The sequence below is a fragment of the Palaemon carinicauda genome, chromosome 6 (assembly GCF_036898095.1).
Source record: "Palaemon carinicauda isolate YSFRI2023 chromosome 6, ASM3689809v2, whole genome shotgun sequence".
Lineage (NCBI taxonomy): Eukaryota > Metazoa > Arthropoda > Malacostraca > Decapoda > Palaemonidae > Palaemon > Palaemon carinicauda.
Window position 1 is genome coordinate 66,553,658 of NC_090730.1, and position 18,539 is coordinate 66,572,196.

Consider the following 18,539-nt stretch of genomic DNA (forward strand, 5'->3'; position numbering starts at 1 on the left):
TTTTAATGGAACACAAAATTTAAATTTTAGACTAAAATAATATGATTTCTTTTATGAATCACTAATTGAATAATTGAAGAATTCCTCTTGTTTCCTTGCAATAAGAAATGCTTCACCCTAACACGATTCTCCTAAAGAAAGGCAGTTCTTGTTCTTTAAGAATGAGAGACACCAATTAAGAAAATATGAGTGGCTCATGTCCTTAATAGCTAAGCTGTTAGATACCTTATCATAAAAGTATCAAATCTGAAATTCATAGTGGTTTGGGTCTTTAAAATGTCATGGGGGGGGGGGGGGAACTCTTTTGTAAATGAGAAAAGCAAGTCTTCTGAAGATGAGCTTCTCAGAGAAAAGGACTCCCTTGGTAAAGAGATTAAAAGGTAAAAGATGATGATCAACTGATACAATGCCTATCAGACATTTAACAAATAACTAAGGTGACTCAGATCTTTAGAAGGAAAGTGGCCCAGAATATATAAATGGCCCAGATCCATGAGAAGAGGGCTCCATAACTCCAAAACTGTGAGACTATGCAAGTTATCTAAAGTTGCCCTAGCAAGCAAGACAATGCCCTAGAGACTGACCCTATATATATGATCAGTGCCCAAGCCCCCTCTCAATTCAAGTTAGGACTTGGGAGGGCCAGGCAATGGTTGCTGATGACTCTGCCGGTAGACCTATAGGCTCCCCCAAACCCCTCAACCTTTGCTCACAAGGATGGTGAGGTTGCAGCCACTAAAGGAACTAACGAGTTTGAGTGGGACTCAAACCCCAGTCTGGCGATCACCAGTCAGGGACATTACCAAACAGGCCTTCTTTCCAAAACTAATGAATGTGTGGTTTATATACAGGTTCAGTCAAATGGTAGCAAGCAGGGTGGTCTTCAGAAGAAAATTTTTCAGGATATATAAGCAGTTTAGGTTATAGATGATGTGGCCGAATACAGTAACTGTTAGAGTAAAAAGTTTAGGTAAAATGGTTAAAAAAAAGGTTTGACATGTTAGACATGAGTACCCAGTTGTTTAAATAAAAAGCATATTCAATTACTTCAAACAATCAGTAAGTAAAACATTCTTGAGGAAGGGCAGCAATCACTATAAGTACCAGACAGATTCTGCTTACATTTCAAACAGGAGAGATTATTACAGATGATTGCTCCCTCCTCTGAACTACTGATGAGATTTCCTAGGTTAAATGGATAAAGTACTATAGTATCACTTTTTAATCTTTCCCATAGTTGCTCCCTTAATGCCTATACAGTATTGAGGAGAAAATTTAATATACTGTAGTATCCAAGTAGTGTAGTGCTCAGTACTGAGGCACTAACATAGCCCATGTCTGCATGGAATCTGTGTATGTACGTTTGCCATGAGATACTTGGTCCTGCTTGTTGTCAATGAGGAAAGAACAGAAGTATGCATGGGAACAGCTCACCTATCTTTTTAAAGTCAGAATCAAATGTTGAACCCAAGACAGAAGGCATAAATCAAAGCATATTACCTTCTCCTACTATAGTAAATCCTACCAATAGCTATCAAACCAGTTTAAGTAAGATTAACCCCTTCACTCCAATGACATTGGGATATGTTAAAACATGCCTAGTGGTATACAAGGTGATGTCCAGATACGTCATTATATTATTATCATTATTACCATTATTATTATTATTATTATTATTATTATTATTATTATTATTATCATCATCATCTTTACAAGCTTTAATATAGACCCTATTGAGGTTGAAATTACTTGTATATCCTACATAAGATTATAGGTCATGGTCGTTTATCACAGTTCACACTCGAGAAATTTCCAACCAACAAATTCTTTGGGATTTGAGCCTGTATTTCTGTTTGTGTGAGCTGTTTTAGTCCATTTTCATGTTATTTCAGTCTGTTTTTATGTTGCCATATCGAATCACCACTCTCTCTAGCAAATGACAACATTCCCTATCCGAGTCATTACTCAAACTCCCCCTGACATCCCCCAACTTACAGCAGACATATAGATCATCACATCTCACCTTACCAATTACCAAAATATTTGCGATTCTAGTTCTTATTCGTGAATTTTAAAGGTCTATTTTAGTGTATTTCTCTATACTGCCAGTGCTCAAATCACAAAGAAAACACATATCATAGCACTTCAAACATCATTGGTTCTCCCCTCTAAACAAAACGTTTTACCTTTAAAGCAAGTTGAAACAGGACGAAATTTACAGTATCTTTTCTTATTTTATTCCTTTATTTCTCAACTATCATTTCTACAAAATAATATCATCTCCATATTACTCAGTATTTGTCAAGTTCTTACATGCACAGTCTACTTTGAAGCCCATGAAATACCCAAAATAGGAATGATCCAGTTCATAGTAACAATTACACGCATGGTGGAATTACAGACGAACTAAAAAACCTTATGTCTAATGAACTAAATTTATATTACATCTCATTCTCTCTCTCTCTCTCGAACAGAAATATGTTGTATTTGTCATCCGTTTTTTGTTTATTGTATACCTTACAACTTAGACATTATACAATACTTCTTGTGTCAAAGGAAATAAATGGATGTTTTCCTTACATTTCTGTATAACGTAAAGTCCATTATTACTGACGTGTAGTTTTATATCTTTCGAGGTGGAAGGAGCTGGTAAGATGTGCCACCAAAAACATTAACAGCGACACTCAGCTATATGGAAGCATTTGCAAAGATGATTGCTGCTTTCACAACAATTATTGAAAATGTCAGCTCTCAATTGCAAATGATCCATACCTGCTGGCAGTACATACAGTAGCATGTCAACCCAGCCATGCCTTACAACACCCTCAGACGCAACAACCTGGTCCGCCATAGCCAAACGCATAATTGAGAATGTTGCACTTCACAACACAGTCTTTCCTACCCCTTTTCACAAGCAAAAGAAGAGTTGTCATTTGTCATAAAATCTATTCCTTATATACTGTATTGCAATTGTATCCAGGAACTAAATATTCATCATCTATTTTAGAGGGAGGGAATATATATTCATGTGGATGAATAACTACAGTATATGCCTGAGTATAGTTAGTCAGTAATAAATGTTTTCTTTTCTTCTAGCTATAAAGAAATAGTGTTCACATATGATCTCTCTCTCTCTCTCTCTCTCTCTCTCTCTCTCTCTCTCTCTCTCTCTCTCTCTCTCTCTCTCTCTCTCTCTCTCTCTGTCATTATTGTAGACATTTTATGTCAAAGGAAATTGATATTTTTTAACATTTCTTTATAAAGTGAAATATTTTATTGACTATTTTTTTATATATTTTGAATGCTATCTATCGTAAAATTATTGCATAATCACTTGGCAGTAACAAAATAAAAATCCATGCAATTACAGGTTAAAAAATACACCCAGGAGTCACAATTTTCGTATACAGCTACTGTGCGGGGACCGGTGCCTCATACCAAACGGGTTAAGCTAACATTTCTGGCCTTAACACTGAACATAACCATGAAGATCTACAATAATTTCTGCCATATAAATCATGCATAGATATACCACAATAACTATTGAATATATAAGCATGAAGAGTTACACTACATAAAAAATAATAATTTCCCCACAAAATCAATATTATATGTACAGTATGTATAGCTCAACATAGAAACAAAGCAACAGCTGAATGACATGAAGTACAATAAAAATAATAAAGTAATATAAATATGTAAATCCATTATATATGCAAAACATAAATATACTGTACTTGCATATCACAGAGTATAATATAGGAGTAAAACCGTAACTGAGCAGGAATAAATAAAATAACCACAACTGTCACTAAGCTAGATACGTACAACAAGAGGTAATAACCATAAAATCATCATTGAACACCTTAACATAATGGAAAAATACTTCTCAATATGTAACACAACCTGTTCATAAAATTCATGGATGGAAAACTTGTAGAGTACTAGCATAATTCGGGCATTACTGATCCAACAAAAACAGTAACATCAGTAGCAAATAAGAGCTCATAAACTATCCAAATACCAATTTAAATTTAAATATGATTCTCTGCAATGTGGAGAAGATATAATAAAAACTGAGATAAGTTATTTATATCTGGAAAGAAATGCCTTCTACTGAAAATAATAACAAATATAGAAAATGCATGCTTGTGCTTCGGCAGACATAAATTTGAGTTTACTTCTTTCTTCAAAGACTGTTTGTCTGAGGAACATTTAATGACAGACAGATAAGCTAAAAGTTATGAGTTTGTCATTAGGAAATTCAGTTACTCTACTTTTTACTTTCACTGATGGTAGGAAACCTAATCCATTCATAAGTCAGGGGTGGCATATATAACTACCTGTACAGTAATGCATTTATGTAAGATGCTATTTGGAGAAGTTATCAACATTATTTCCCCTTTGCCTTTAGAAAATACAAACTTACCTTAACTGAAACTGTACCAGCAATGATGCCATCTACAGTTGATTCAGCAAATGGATCAAACTTTCTATCTGGTCTCCTCATAAAGTCTGGCTTTAGAAGATAACCTGATCTGTTATTGTACTCAAAGATACCTAGATTTAGTTGCATTGCCAGATCTGAAATGTAACAAGTGATGTAATAAGCCATATAGAAATATAGAAATTTTTCATTATTGTTTAAATTTACAAGCTGGAATACTGTATGGTATATACTTTTGCACTATGTTATAACAATACATCAAAGAAAATAATTCAATGCATAGACATGAACACCATGTTTACCAACACACTCTCAATCAGTAGATTCATCGATCATTACAAAAATCTACTATATCATTACCATTTAATATTTATGCTACTTTTCCTTGTTTTTCCCTAAGAAAAATGTAAAATACCAACTTGAGCAATGACCAGTAACTCATCCATGCTAAGTAACCAATACTTGAATAATACTACAGTACAGACAAAAAGAAAAAAAAATCCATTCTATCATGCTTTTACCTAAAGTCTGGTAATTGAGTGCCACAAGCTGGCACCCAGCATTCCAGAACTGATGCGGTAAGAAGTTCGAAGAATCAACTCTAGTTCCACGAGGGTACACTCTTGATAACTGCCTCTTGTTATAATTGACAAATTCCATTGGGCTTTCTTTCAGCAAATTGCTGGCATGTGTTTCCACAAATGAAGACATCTCATAACTCCGATTTCGTTCTGAGGAAGAATAATTCAGACACTGCAAATAATAGCCTAAAAAATTAGCAGTTTTCAAAAATGTGAGTTCTTTAAATTGATTATGAATTACACTCAGTTTTACAGTATTTGCTAATATTTGATAGGTTTATGGATATGGAGATTCACGTGATATTTTAAACTTAAACTGCTTAAAACATATACAGTAAAACAGTGAACTACAATACTTTATAATAGCAATAATAATAATAAACAGTAATATTATTCTTAAAATATTTTAATAAAAGGATGGAAAGGGATTTAGTCATCATAATGTTTAAATTGGAAACAAGTAATTTAAATGTAAACTTTATGTTCATCTATCTGATATGGTATGCTAAAGATATACGCTTGCATTTACAAGTGCTTACTATACACATGAACAAAAGAAAAAATACAAAATACTTGTTTAGCAACAAAGCCTTCATCATGTATTGAAGAAAATGTGAGGAGAATCAAGGGTCTGCTACAATATAAAGAAAAATCTTTTCGAATAAACCTCAAAAGTTCCTGATCGTCTACGACCATAAGAATGATACAAATGTTTGTGAGAAATATATATCTATGTGAGGTGAACTATAATAACAAGCTACTGTGTATTACAATCTATGATACAGGAGATATTTCCAATCATATCAACAAATCGAATGTATCAAAACAATGTAGTACAACTCAGCATAACATTTCATTGGCTAAATCGCTATCACATAAGCAACAAGCAGTAAATGTACAGCTGAATAAGATAAGAAAACAATCATGGCAACTACCATAAAGGATCTGCCTCTACAGAAAGGCCTCACAGGAGATCTTTTCATTACTTCACCTCACAATTTATCATAAATTCAATTACAGTATGTAAATTTAATTGATGCCAAAGGTATCTTTACCAAGGCTACATTTGAATATTACCCACTTCTTGAAGAAATTCTACTGTATGACTGGAAAAAAACAATCCACAGTAAGAAGAATTTAATGCCAACTTTCACAACAATTACAGATACAACATAATTCATTCACCACAGAAAACTTCTTAAAAGAAGCTAAAGTTTTTGAGACACTTAGCTAGTAAAACTTCAGAATTTTGTGTTGTGAAAATCATAAATAGAGCAGAGTAATTGACAAAATAAACAATGCTTTTGGTCTAAACTCACTTTCAGAAATCTCAAAGGAGTGGAAATGAACGGGTTGTACATAGTTGACTAGAGCAGATATCTCAGCTCCTGCCTCCTCTTCTGCTTCTACATTTGTCTGATGGGATATAAAAGAAGACTTATTACAGATAATTTTCATAGCAAAAATCTGACTTAAGTACTATTCTAAATATAAGCATAATGACATACAGTATACAGTAACATAATCTTCAAAAGAAAAATTATAACTATTTCAATACTTACCCAATATTCAATGTGCATAGGCTTTGAAAGCACGGCTTTGGTTGACAAACTAAAAAAAAATAAGAGGATCAGTAGTGGATTTGTTTAAACAGCCATCCCATATCATGATACCTACTACTACTGTGATGTGCCGCTAACACATGGCCACCATGGTTGAAATCTTTACAATTGCTTTGTCCTCACTATAAGAGGATAGGAAAATTGATCAATTGAATGTTGGGTATAGGAATTCTCAGGGTTTATTTTCAGAATTGTTTAGTGTATTTCAATTAGTCTTACCCAACATCCATTTTGATGATTCCCTCATTGACTTGAAGTTGGGTAGTAGTAACCAATTTAGGATAGCTATGGAAATCCACCCTGAAATAAGACTCTTACCTGGAATTCAGCATCCAGACAACTTGCCTCGAGGCAATCTTAGGATAACAGAGGACTTGTAACTTCTGCTCTAGCTCCAATAACAGGAGAGAAAACTTACAAAGCTCAGTACTCCATCATTACATGTCCTTACATTTAGAGAACTACACCACCAAAAGGACTACCATCAACATGAAATCATAGGGCTAGCCTACAGAATGTCTCTAAGGAAATCAAGGCACACCTAACCACCAAAAAGTATCCTTAACGCATCCCTCAGCTCCACAACCAATAATAAAACGAAGAAAAGAACATATAGAGATTACTTTCTTAATCTAAAATAATCATTGCCACAACAAGGAGCCTAACAAACAACATAAGTCTTACATAACTGAATTTGCTTTTAGCAAGAAGTAACGACTCGGTTAAACATCAATTGCCCTGCTGTCTTTACTTTTTCCAGGGAAAGATTTTATTATGAAAATAAATGTTGCCATTCCTCTAATGTCATGAATTCTAACTATTAAGGGTACCACCTTCAATTTGCTGACCTGCTTGGCTTAAGCAAATCTACCAAAAGAGGAGCTTCAAGAAAAACCCAGTTGACTATGTGGGCTAAAACTAAGAACCCAGCAGGAGTCCCAACACTTCCAAGCTCCAGAAAACTGAATTGGACTTAGGTGGATCCTCAATACAGAATGATCTGATAACATCTTTAATGATTGTATTGTTGGCAAGAACTATATGTGTGGTGTAGTATCAAAGCTAACATAGATCTATATCCTTGATAGTAGCAATTAAGGACCCTTTGTCACATTACAAGAAACCAAAGAGTATTATATTTTACAGGGATGAGTTGGTAGCAAAATAAAACTTTATGACTTACACCAACATTGTTTTTGGTGGAGAAAAAATGTGAGCCTTCTTTTAGAAGCAATTATAGATAGTCTACAGGGTTTTGAAACTTTTGCTCTGATCACAGTGTGGAGTCTCTCCAAGCATTCACTCAAAGCAAGAGAAGATTCTGGTGTATTATGTGCCCATGAGATTATTGGTGAAGATTCCTCATTGCAGGTAGGTTCATAGGATGAAACTGCAAATAGATGTAAGATGTCTGCAAATGTCTGTGAATCACTCCCTTTAGAGCTGGAACTGTCCTTGCATTTCTCGACCATCTGAAAATGTTGATCACACTTCTGATTATGGCAAAAGGAGTGAATGCATAAAGATCTAGTTTTAATCAGTCTTCCAACATGGCACCTACTCCGAAAATCCAGGGGTCCAGTAATGGGGTGCCAAAATGTTTCCATCTTTAGATTGAGATACATGGCAAACAAGTCCACCTGAGATTTTCCCAACTTCTTCCAGTGCTTTTTACATATTTGAGGATGAAGAGACCATTTTGTGGAAATGAACTGATCATTCCTGCTCAACTGATTGATAAACACTTTAATCTTTATAGCAAAAACTGTGGTATCAAAGTAATATGTGTTGCTTCTGTCCAGCATGGAGGTTCCTGAGCTAATGGAATAAGGTCTCTAATTTGGTGATTCCCCGTTTTCTCACATAAGACAATGTGGTGGAGTTGTCCGAGTATGAACAGACAGTCTGGTTTATTACTAGAACCTCCATCAACAATAAAGCTTTTCAAATAGCAAGCAGCTGTAGGCAACTGATGTAGAGAGTCCTACATCAAGTCTCACATTGGGGACAGCATATGGTTGCCCAGGGTTGCTCACCATCCTTCTGTGGATGCATCTGTAAATAAAGTGAATTTTATATCAGGGGACTATAAGGATATCCCACAAAGAATAAATTCTTGATTGCTACATCAGTTCAGTACTTGAACTAACTCTCCACACCGCAGAATAAGAACTTGCTTGCGAGGGTCTCATGTTCCAACAGTGCTTTGGGTGGAACTTTAATAGACTCATTCTTAGTTGGGTGTCAGGCAAGGACTGATCTAGTGATGATATCAATCCTGAGATACTTTACTACTTGTGGGGTGTTGCTGGTTGTGTGTCTCTGAAAAACACCACAAACTTGAGGCTAGAGTTACCTCTCTAAAAGAAAAGACTGACAAGAACTAACACAACTATCATCCTCAAATAAATAATTGATTGATTGATTCAGAGTGAGCATACACTACTTCCAAATCATCCAAATCCCCAACATGGAGAGGTGATTGAGAATAATCAATTTTACCAGGACTAGTCAGCCATCTGGATACAGAAGAATCCAAAATCCTAGTGAATGTACCCATTTGGAGACTAGAACCCTCATATGAATGTATACTTGGGGGCCATGCTGTGACCAAAATAAAGGCACCGAAAATTAAGTTTCCCTCCTGAACACACACCTCAGAAAGATATGTATCTGATAGATCTATTATCATTATTATTACTATTGCTGGCTGAGCTACAACCCTAGTTGGAAAAGCAGGATGCTATAAGCCCAAGAGCTCCTACAGGGAAAAATAGCCCAGTGAGGAAAGGAAATATGGAAATAAATAAATGATTGAAGTTATGAAGAAATAAAATGAAATATTTTAAAAACATTAACAACATCAAAATAAATATTTGATAAATAAACTATAAAAGGACTTAGGTAAGCCTGTTCATCATAAAAACATTTGCTGCGAGTTTGAACTCTTGAAATTCTACTGGTTCAACTACCCGATTAGGAATATCATTCCCAACTTGGTCACAGCTGGAATAAAACTTCTAGAGTTCTGATTAGTATTGAGCCTCATGATGGAGAAGGCCTGACTATTAGAATTAACTGCATACCTAGTATTACAAACAGGATGGAACTGTCCGTGATGATCTGAATGTAAAGGATGGTTAGAATTATATAAAACCTCATGCAACATGCATAATGAAGTGAACGACGTTGCCAGAGGTTAATATCTAGATCAGGAATAAGAAATTTAATAGACCATAACCTCCTGTCCAAGAAATTAAGAATATCCAGTCATACTTTTGAATAGAGCTTGCATAGATGAGGCTGTCTCAATATAAAACCTTGCAACTAGAAGAAACCTGTTCCGTTTTGATACATCCAGCACTGATCTCCATCACCTTAAAGGCATGAAGGCTAAAATCAGCTTGTTATAAAACCCCAGAAATTGTTTATACCTTTCTAATGGCCTTGTCCATCCAACTTTCTACTCCTTCCCTGAGAGCTAGCCTGTAAACTTGGTCATGGGAGTAAGTCTGAATTTGCTACGGGAGAAATTTGCTTGAAAGGTAGCCTGTAATCATCTTTTACCACCTGAAAACTTAAAGTACCACACCCAACCCCTCCATCTGCAACTGAAAAAGATACAGTGGTTTTATCAATACAGGGACTTCAAAGCATAGAGAATCACTATTTAGATTTAGAAGTCATTGTATTATTTTTCCCTGTTCCTTGTCCTCTGGTTTTATGAAAGTAACCTTTAAAGGGTCTTGCCCATTTTGGGCTGTGAAATTACTACTTGCGGATGGGGCAGCAACTCTCAATAGATTCACGGAAAGCATGACGATACTATGTACAGGATGATCAGAATGCAAAGGATGGTCAGAAGTATGAAAAATCTTAGGCAACAAGCAAAAAGAACTTACTGAAACAAGTTCCAGAGATCAATATCTCGAACAGGATTAAGAAATTTAATAGATTGCAAGTTTTAGTCTAACAAATTATGATGAGACCATACAAGAGATCAATACTCAGAACAATGTAAACTGAAAGAATTAAAACATTTCTTTAGAGTAGATTGATCACCAACAATCTTAAAAGACTATCAATAAGCCAATTTTTTGTGCAATTAAAGAAGAAACACTAAATGCCTTTCTCAAAAGTAAATTTGTGATCAAGAATCCCAATTAAAATTTAAAAAATCATATAAAGTTAAAGAAACATTATCAATGCAGAGATCTGAATGTTGAGGAGCTGCTGTTACTTACTTATAACCATAATTTGAATTTTGTTATGGTTCAACTTCATGCCCTATAATTTGCATCATGCACTAATTTCAGCCAAAGCTCTAGTAAGGGATTCAACATCCCACTTCTACATTCAAGAGATTAAATTGAGGCAAAAAGAGTAGCACCATTTGTAGGTAGCAGGTTGGCCACAGCACCAGCCACCCGTTGATATACTACCGCTAGAGTGTTACTGGGTCCTTTGAGTGGCTAGAAGTACTACAATGGATCCTTCTCTCTAGTTAAAACTCATTTTCCTTTTGCCGACACATACACCAAATAGTCTGGTCTATTCTTTACATATTCTTCACTGAAAACTCTTTAGCTATAATAAGCAGTTCTTCTAGGTGAAGGACACCCCAAAGCCAAACCATTGTTCTCTGGTCTTGGATAGTGCCACAGCCTCTGTACCATGATTGTTCACTGTCTTGGGGTCGAGCTCTCTTGCTTGAGGATACACTCAGGCACACTATTCTATCATATCTATCTTCTTATTGTTTTTTAATTTTTTTATAGTTTAAATACGAAAGATTTATTTTAAAGTTGTTACTGTTTTTAAAAGATTTTATCTTAATTTTTAATTACTTCTCTTTTAGTTTCCTTATTTCCTTTCCTCATTAGGCTATTTTCAGTGTTGTAGCCCTCGGGCTTATGGAATCCTGTTTTTCCAAATAAGGTTGTAGCTAAGCAAGTAACATTAATAATAATAATATGCAACAATCTTGTTTTCCAGGCTAAACCACATATCATGTGTATATAGTATGAAAAGTAATGAGCCAAAAACACTAACCTGAAGAACACCAGATACCATATTCCAATACTCACTATGGAGTCTATCAACAAGAACTCTTTGCAATCTATTACTTAAAAAATCAATAATGCTGCTAAGAAAAGACCCTTCTACTCACAACTGTTTCAGTGACAATCCAAAACAATAAAAATGGCGGCCGACACCCTACGCCTTTGGTTCAAACAACAACAACTAAAATAATCCAGTAAACTAACCATCTGCATTTTATTTAACTCTACCAAAAGCTTTCATGATGTAGATAGATACACTAAGTTTTTATTATAAAATTGGATAACAAAACTATAAGGTAACCTTCTGTACATTTATTTAAAATGTAAGCACTGATAGTTTTTACAAAAACGTAGCGCATTCATACAGTAATTACTCAGGAGCTCCGGCTCCTCGTGAATTCACACATAAGGCACTCCGGCGCACTACGGAGTATACCCTTTCCTAAACATATCTATTCTCGATGCAGTAATTACAGTGGAGCTCCAGCTCCCTATATATTCACGAACCCATTAATACACATCATATAGAACCCCCTTTTAATCTTAGCTCTTACTCAATGGACCTTCAGTCCTTGGTTAAGCATATTACCTAACCTTTAGGTTAAGTTAGAGCCTCCAGGAGTTCTTGTACTTATATTACAGTATTCTTTATATTACAGAAATTTTGCTGTGCCTCCAAAGGTTGTTCAGCGACCTTTACTGATCCGGTAGGCCATGACGTCTGCCGGTTTCATACCCACTGTGCGATCTCCTTCGCCCGGGAAGCAGGCCAGGCCCCGTATATGGTCTGGTTCCCAGAGTCTTGCTCGCTCTGCTATGAGCTCTCGTCACTTCTCCTCAATGATGAGGTAAGATTTCTCAATGGTACCATTCATACTGTTATTGTTGTTTTGAGATTTCTTCGTTTGTAGACGAGTGCAATTATTTATAAAATGATTTTAACTTGAGTCTGTTTTACTCCGTGCCTTTCTAGTTCGTTCTAACGTTACCCTCCTCTTTCAGGCTGACGAGGATTCTCTCAAGGCGGCCAGATCCAGCCTCTGGACCTGGGTCTTAGGATTTGGGAAGAACGCCCCTCAAGGCTGCCCTTACCTGCTGGACGGGGACATGGCCTCCCGGCTTTTCCCTGGATCTCCCTTGGCCGCCGTACCTACCGACCTGGCTACTCCCCTAATCGACGTTATCAGACCGGCATTGCCCACGGAAGAGGAACACCAGCTTTCTGGCGACGTCTCCGCTCTGGACATCCATGTCGAACCGACGGATGAGCAGGTAAGTAGTGTGGAGGACCTGGCAGAATCTTTTCTCTCTCCTACTCCTTCCTCTTCCTTTTCCTTCCTCAGCTTTGACAAGCCTTCGGCTTCTCCTTGGGAAGGTTCCTTGTCGGTCCGCCCCAAGGTTAAGCCTGTTAAAAGAAAAAAAACCAAAACCCATTAATCCGGCTTCGCCTCCAACCATGTCACCGGTCCCCGGACCTTCCTCAGCTCCCGACATCCCAGTGATGTCAAAGACCCCTCCTCCTTCTAAAGGACAGAGGGGTAAGTCCGCTAAAGCCAAGGCTTCAGCTGTGGGTAGCTCCTCGGACCCCATTGTAACCATGTCTATGGTACAAGAGATGATGGAATCAAAATTGGAGAAGCACTCCGCTGTAATGACGCAGCTCAAAGACATGATGGCTAGTCTTCTCCGTTCCGGAACTCAACCAGCTCCGCCCGTAGGCCCTGACACCTCAAAGCTACCGCCGTTCGATAAGAACAATACTTGGCGGTTTGCTCGACATGCTCCTTACTTGGACGGCACCCTGACTCTGGAAGGCTTGGGTACCCGCCCTTTGGAAGACCTGAAGTTCTACCCCCCTGACCTCCAGTTCCCTTTCAATGGGTTTGTTCGCCTGAAGGAACATGCCCTCGTCCGAATGGACAAAGTGCCAAAGGAGACAGTGATATTTCCTAAGGAACAAGCCCAAGCTGTCTGGGCTCATACACTCTCGGAATGGGGATGCGTCAACTCTAAGTTGACCTCCCACAAACGCCCTATCCAGGACGAAACCACTGGAATCAGAATGGTCCCTAGACATGAATTCATTCCGGTGGATATCCAGGCTGGTTCCGGGTCTCCAGGTAGACTTGTTTGCGACACAACTCAACCACAAGCTTCCTTGTTATGTGGCCCCGAACCTGGACCCTCAGGCTTATGGCATGGACACATTAACCCTGGACTGGAACCATTGGAAGAAGATTTACCTATTCCCTCCGGTGAATCTTCTGATGAAAGTTTTGCCAAAACTGTGCTCATTCAAAGGAGCAGTAGCTTTGGTGGCACCAAACTGGCCAAAGAGCAATTGGTTTCCTCTCCTTCTAGAGTTGAAACTTCGCCCCTTCCGGATCCCATACCCCAAGCTGACACAAGTGGTCCAAACACAGACTGTGTCAGATTCCTCAAGGATAGCACAAACCCTAATTGTTATTATTATTTCTGAGCTCTGACCTGTGCCGCCCAGTGAAATGCTCCTTTTACATCATTTCTAAGGTAATAACTGCTATGAATTTTACCAGAGAAAAAATTGTATAGAAATGCTAGGTTGAACCCAACTCGTTCACCTATTAAGGTGTTGGTATAAATAACTGGGGCGTGATTAAATCACAACCAGAGGCCTTGCACCATTTGGATATCTCCTGTCAATATCCCCGAACAGCGAGGTGCCATTCAACATCCTAGCTCTGAAACGCTACTACGAACGATCCCACCCACGCCAGTGACGTCACTCCTTTTACATAGCACCTGTTGGCTTACGTTTTCTTTTTTCTGGTGCGTGTTTTCCTTGGATTACCCAGGATTTATCTCAGGATGTCAGACCCTACCATCACTCCACCTAAGTTAAGTACCAGATCTATGAGTTTTGAGATTTTGGAGGTGGTCTTGCCCTTATGTATTATTTTATCACAGTTTATGTTATCCACGACCCCGCATCGGGTCTTCGTAGCGATCGGCCACCTCCTCTCTCTCTCTCTCTCTCTCTCTCTCTCTCTCTCTCTCTCTCTCTCTTCGTTCTTAACGTTTTACAATGAGTCTTCTATACTGATTGTTCCTTGTTTTGAACTTTTCTGGGTATCCACGGTTCACACCCCGTGTTATTTTATATTATGGTGGTCTGTTATTACGATAACAATTGTTTACGATATTACAGTATCGTAATTTCATGTTAGGTTGGCATGCCTGGTAGCTTTCGAGCGTTACTAGTTTTACTTCGTTTTACGTTCCGCACGTCACAGGCGTTCATAACGATCTTATTAGCTTACTTTTTATTCTAGTATTATGGCTCCTACAGGGAAAAATATCCCAGTGAGGAAAGACAGAAGAAAATAAATAAATTATATAAGAAGTAATGATAAATTAAAATAAAATATTTTAAATACATTAACAACATTATATCAGATATTTGATATATAAACTATTAAAGGGCTTATGTAAGCCTGTTCAACATAAAAACACCTGCTGCGAGTTTGAACTTTTGAAGTTTTACTGATTCAACTACCCGAAGAGGAAGATCATTCCACAACTTGGTCACAGCTGGAATAAAACTTCTAGAGTACTGTGTACTATTGAGCCTTATGATGGAGAAGGCCTGACTATTAAAATCAACTGAATGTAAAGGATGGTTAGAATTATAAAAATTCTTATGTAACATGCATAATGAACTAATTGAACGACGGTGCCAGAGATAATTATCTAGATCAGGAATAAGAAATTTAATAGACCGTAAGTTTCTGTCCAACAAATTAAGATGAGAATCAGCAGCTGAAGACGAGACAGAAGAACAATACTCGAAACAAGGTAAAATGAGAGAATTAAAACACTTCTTCAGAATAGATTGATCACTAAAAATATTGAAAGACTTTCTCAGTAGGCCAATTTTTTGTGAAATTGAAGAAGACACAGACCTAATGTGTTTCTCAAACGTAAATTTGCTGTTGAGTCACACCTAAAGTTTTAAAAGAGTCATACAAAATTAAAGAAACATTATCCACACTGAGATCCAAATGTTGAAGTGCCACGGTCCTTGACTTATTTACAATTATACTTTGAGTTTTGTTAGGATTCAACTTCATACCTCATAATTTGCACCATACACTAATTTTTGCTAGATCCATATTAAGGGATTCAGCAACCCTAGATCTACATTCAGGAGATGGAATCGATGCAAAGACAGTAGCATCATCTGCATACGCAACAAGCTTGTTTTATAGACCAAACCACATGTCGTGTATATAGTATGAAAAGTAATGGGTCAAGAACACTACCCTGAGGAACACCAGATATCACATTCCTATACTCACTTTGGTGCCCAGCAACGACAACTCTTTGCAATCTGTTACTTAAAAATTCAATAATGATGCTAAGAAACGACCCACAAACTCCCAACTGTTTGAAAACAAGGGCCGCAAGATTAACACAGTCAAAGGCAGCACTAAAATCAAGGCCAATCATACAAACTTCCTGACCACAATCAAGGGATTTCTGTACAGCACTGGAGATTGTAAGAAGATCATCACATGCACCAAAGGCTTTATGAAAACCAAATTACAAATTAGGGAACAGATGATTACCTTCAGCAAACCTATTAAGACATTTTGCCAAAAGACATTCAAAAACTTTAGATAATATGGGAGTTATGGAAATTGGGCGGTAATCACTTGGACTTGAGCTACCACAAACACATTTACAAAGTGGAGTAACATTACCAATTCTCCAATAAGTGCTAAAACATCTTTTTGCTAACTTGTGCAAAATAACAGATAAGTTTAGACCTAAGAAATCTGTGGTCGTTATTAAAAACAAAGGAAAAACACCATTTGGGTCTACACCTCCATAAGCATCAAGGTCCATCAACAGAGCTTTAATTTCATGAAATAGAAAAGCTAAACTAGTTAGTTTAGCCTCAGGAAAACAGGAATAAGGAAGTTTGAGTTTCTCATTACTCTGCTTGCTGTCAAACACATCTGCCAAAAGGGTTGCCTTTTCCTTTGGACAGGGAGTGATAGAGCCATCTGGTTTAAGTAAAGGAGAAACTGTTGCATCTACACCAAAGAGTGCAGATTTAAGGGTAGTCCACCAATCATGCTCCTGGGCTGTACCAGAAAAGGTTTATTTTATGGTTAAATTGTATTCTTTTTCAGTTGAAGCATAAAGTCTTTGAGCAAAAGCTCTAAGCTGAATATAGTTATTGCAGGTTAAATCTGATCTGATACCTTTCCAAAAATGATAGGCCTCCTGCTTCTCCAAATAAGCACGTCTACAATCATCTTTGAACCATGGTTTGTACTTCACTCGGTACCTTAGTACACGAGAAGAGATACGCCTATCAATTATGTTGACTAGATTCTCATTTAAAGGGGACCACAGTATCAATACTACTATACAATTATGACCAATTCAAGCCTAAAAGATCATGCAAAATCCAATTCCAGTCTGCTTGAGATTTCATTTAAATCTTACACGAGTAAGATACATCAGGGACAGGTTGCTCAGTCTTCATTACTAATGAAATCAAGGCATGATCAGATGTCCCAACTGGGGAACCAACCTTACTTGTTATAACGCCAGGGGAATCAGTATATACGAGGTCCAAGCAGTTACCAAACCTGTGAGTAGCTTCCCTTATGATTTGCTCACAGCCTGATTCAGAAGCAAAGTCTAAAGCTCTTAAGCCATGGCGGTCAGTAGGAGTAACAATATTTAACCACTAGCTATGTGGAGCATTGAAACCACCAACAAAGACAAAAGAGGCCTTTCTATCATCTTCTTGTATCTTAGCCATAATGGTAAGAAGACAATTGAAGATAGAATCCTCCATGTCAGGATTCCGGTAGATCAAACACAAATAGAAATTGTTGTCTGCCACACTCTTTTATTACCTGAATCTCATAACATCCACATTCATAGCAGGACTTATGAGAAACAGGGTACTCAGTCCTCATATACACCGCCATTCCCCTGGCCGTGGAACTGGAATGGCGTTTCAACATTATTGGCTTCTTACAACCAGTTATAAGGAGCTCAGATGAGTGCCTCATATTAGAAACCAAGGTTTCTGACCACAAAAGAATATCATAATCTCTGGACACAACTGTAAGGTCTTGAATATTTGCATGAAGACCACGAATATTGCAATACAGTAGACGACATTGACAAAATCTACGACACACTGGTCCCGAATTTTGCTCAATTTCTCTAGAGAGCATAAGAATTAATGGTAATAAAATAGATACATCATACATAAAAACCAAATTAACAAGATGATAACAAAAACAATATGCACAGAAATATAAATAAAGTGATTAATCAAACCCATAGACTATAAAAAAAGTTGGAAAAATTGGTCAACATGGTGGAGCCGATACACCATGAAAGGCTAAATACTCTCCAGGATAGCCACTTCAACTGAAAGGAGGACAGTAAGGATGGTTTTGAAATGTAAAAGAATCAGATAAGGAAAGGACAACATCTTGACAAACCATTAGGGAGCCACGGCCTTTCTATTAAGCCTGCCAAACACACCATTTGAAAAAAACAAGAGGAAGAAAAAAAAATAAGATCAAATAGGCCTAGTGTGCCTGAGTGTACCTCAAGCAAGAGAACTCTAATCCAAGACAGTGGAAGACCATGCTACAGAGGCTAGGGCACTACCTAAGACTAGAGAACAATGGTTTGATTTTGGAGTGTCCTTCTCCTACAAGAGCTGCTTACCATCACTAAAGAGTCTCTTCTACCCTTACCAAGAGGAAAGTAGCCACTGAACAATTACAGTACAGTAATTAGCCCCTTG

At 37.3% G+C, this 18,539-nt stretch overlaps 1 protein-coding gene across 11 annotated transcripts in view; it reads right to left on the reverse strand.

The window, feature by feature from the left end:
• Nucleotides 1-18,539, reverse strand: part of Plc21C (Phospholipase C at 21C) — a 935,201-nt gene that overhangs the window by 381,564 nt on the left and 535,098 nt on the right. For all 11 annotated transcript variants that reach the window (XM_068375234.1, XM_068375236.1, XM_068375240.1 and 8 more), the window contains 3 exons: nt 6,348-6,444; nt 4,969-5,178; nt 4,430-4,584 (listed from right to left, as the gene is read on the reverse strand). In XM_068375234.1, coding sequence (XP_068231335.1) covers nt 4,430-4,584; nt 4,969-5,178; nt 6,348-6,444 — 462 coding nt within the window. The remainder of the gene's footprint in view (nt 1-4,429; nt 4,585-4,968; nt 5,179-6,347; nt 6,445-18,539) is intronic.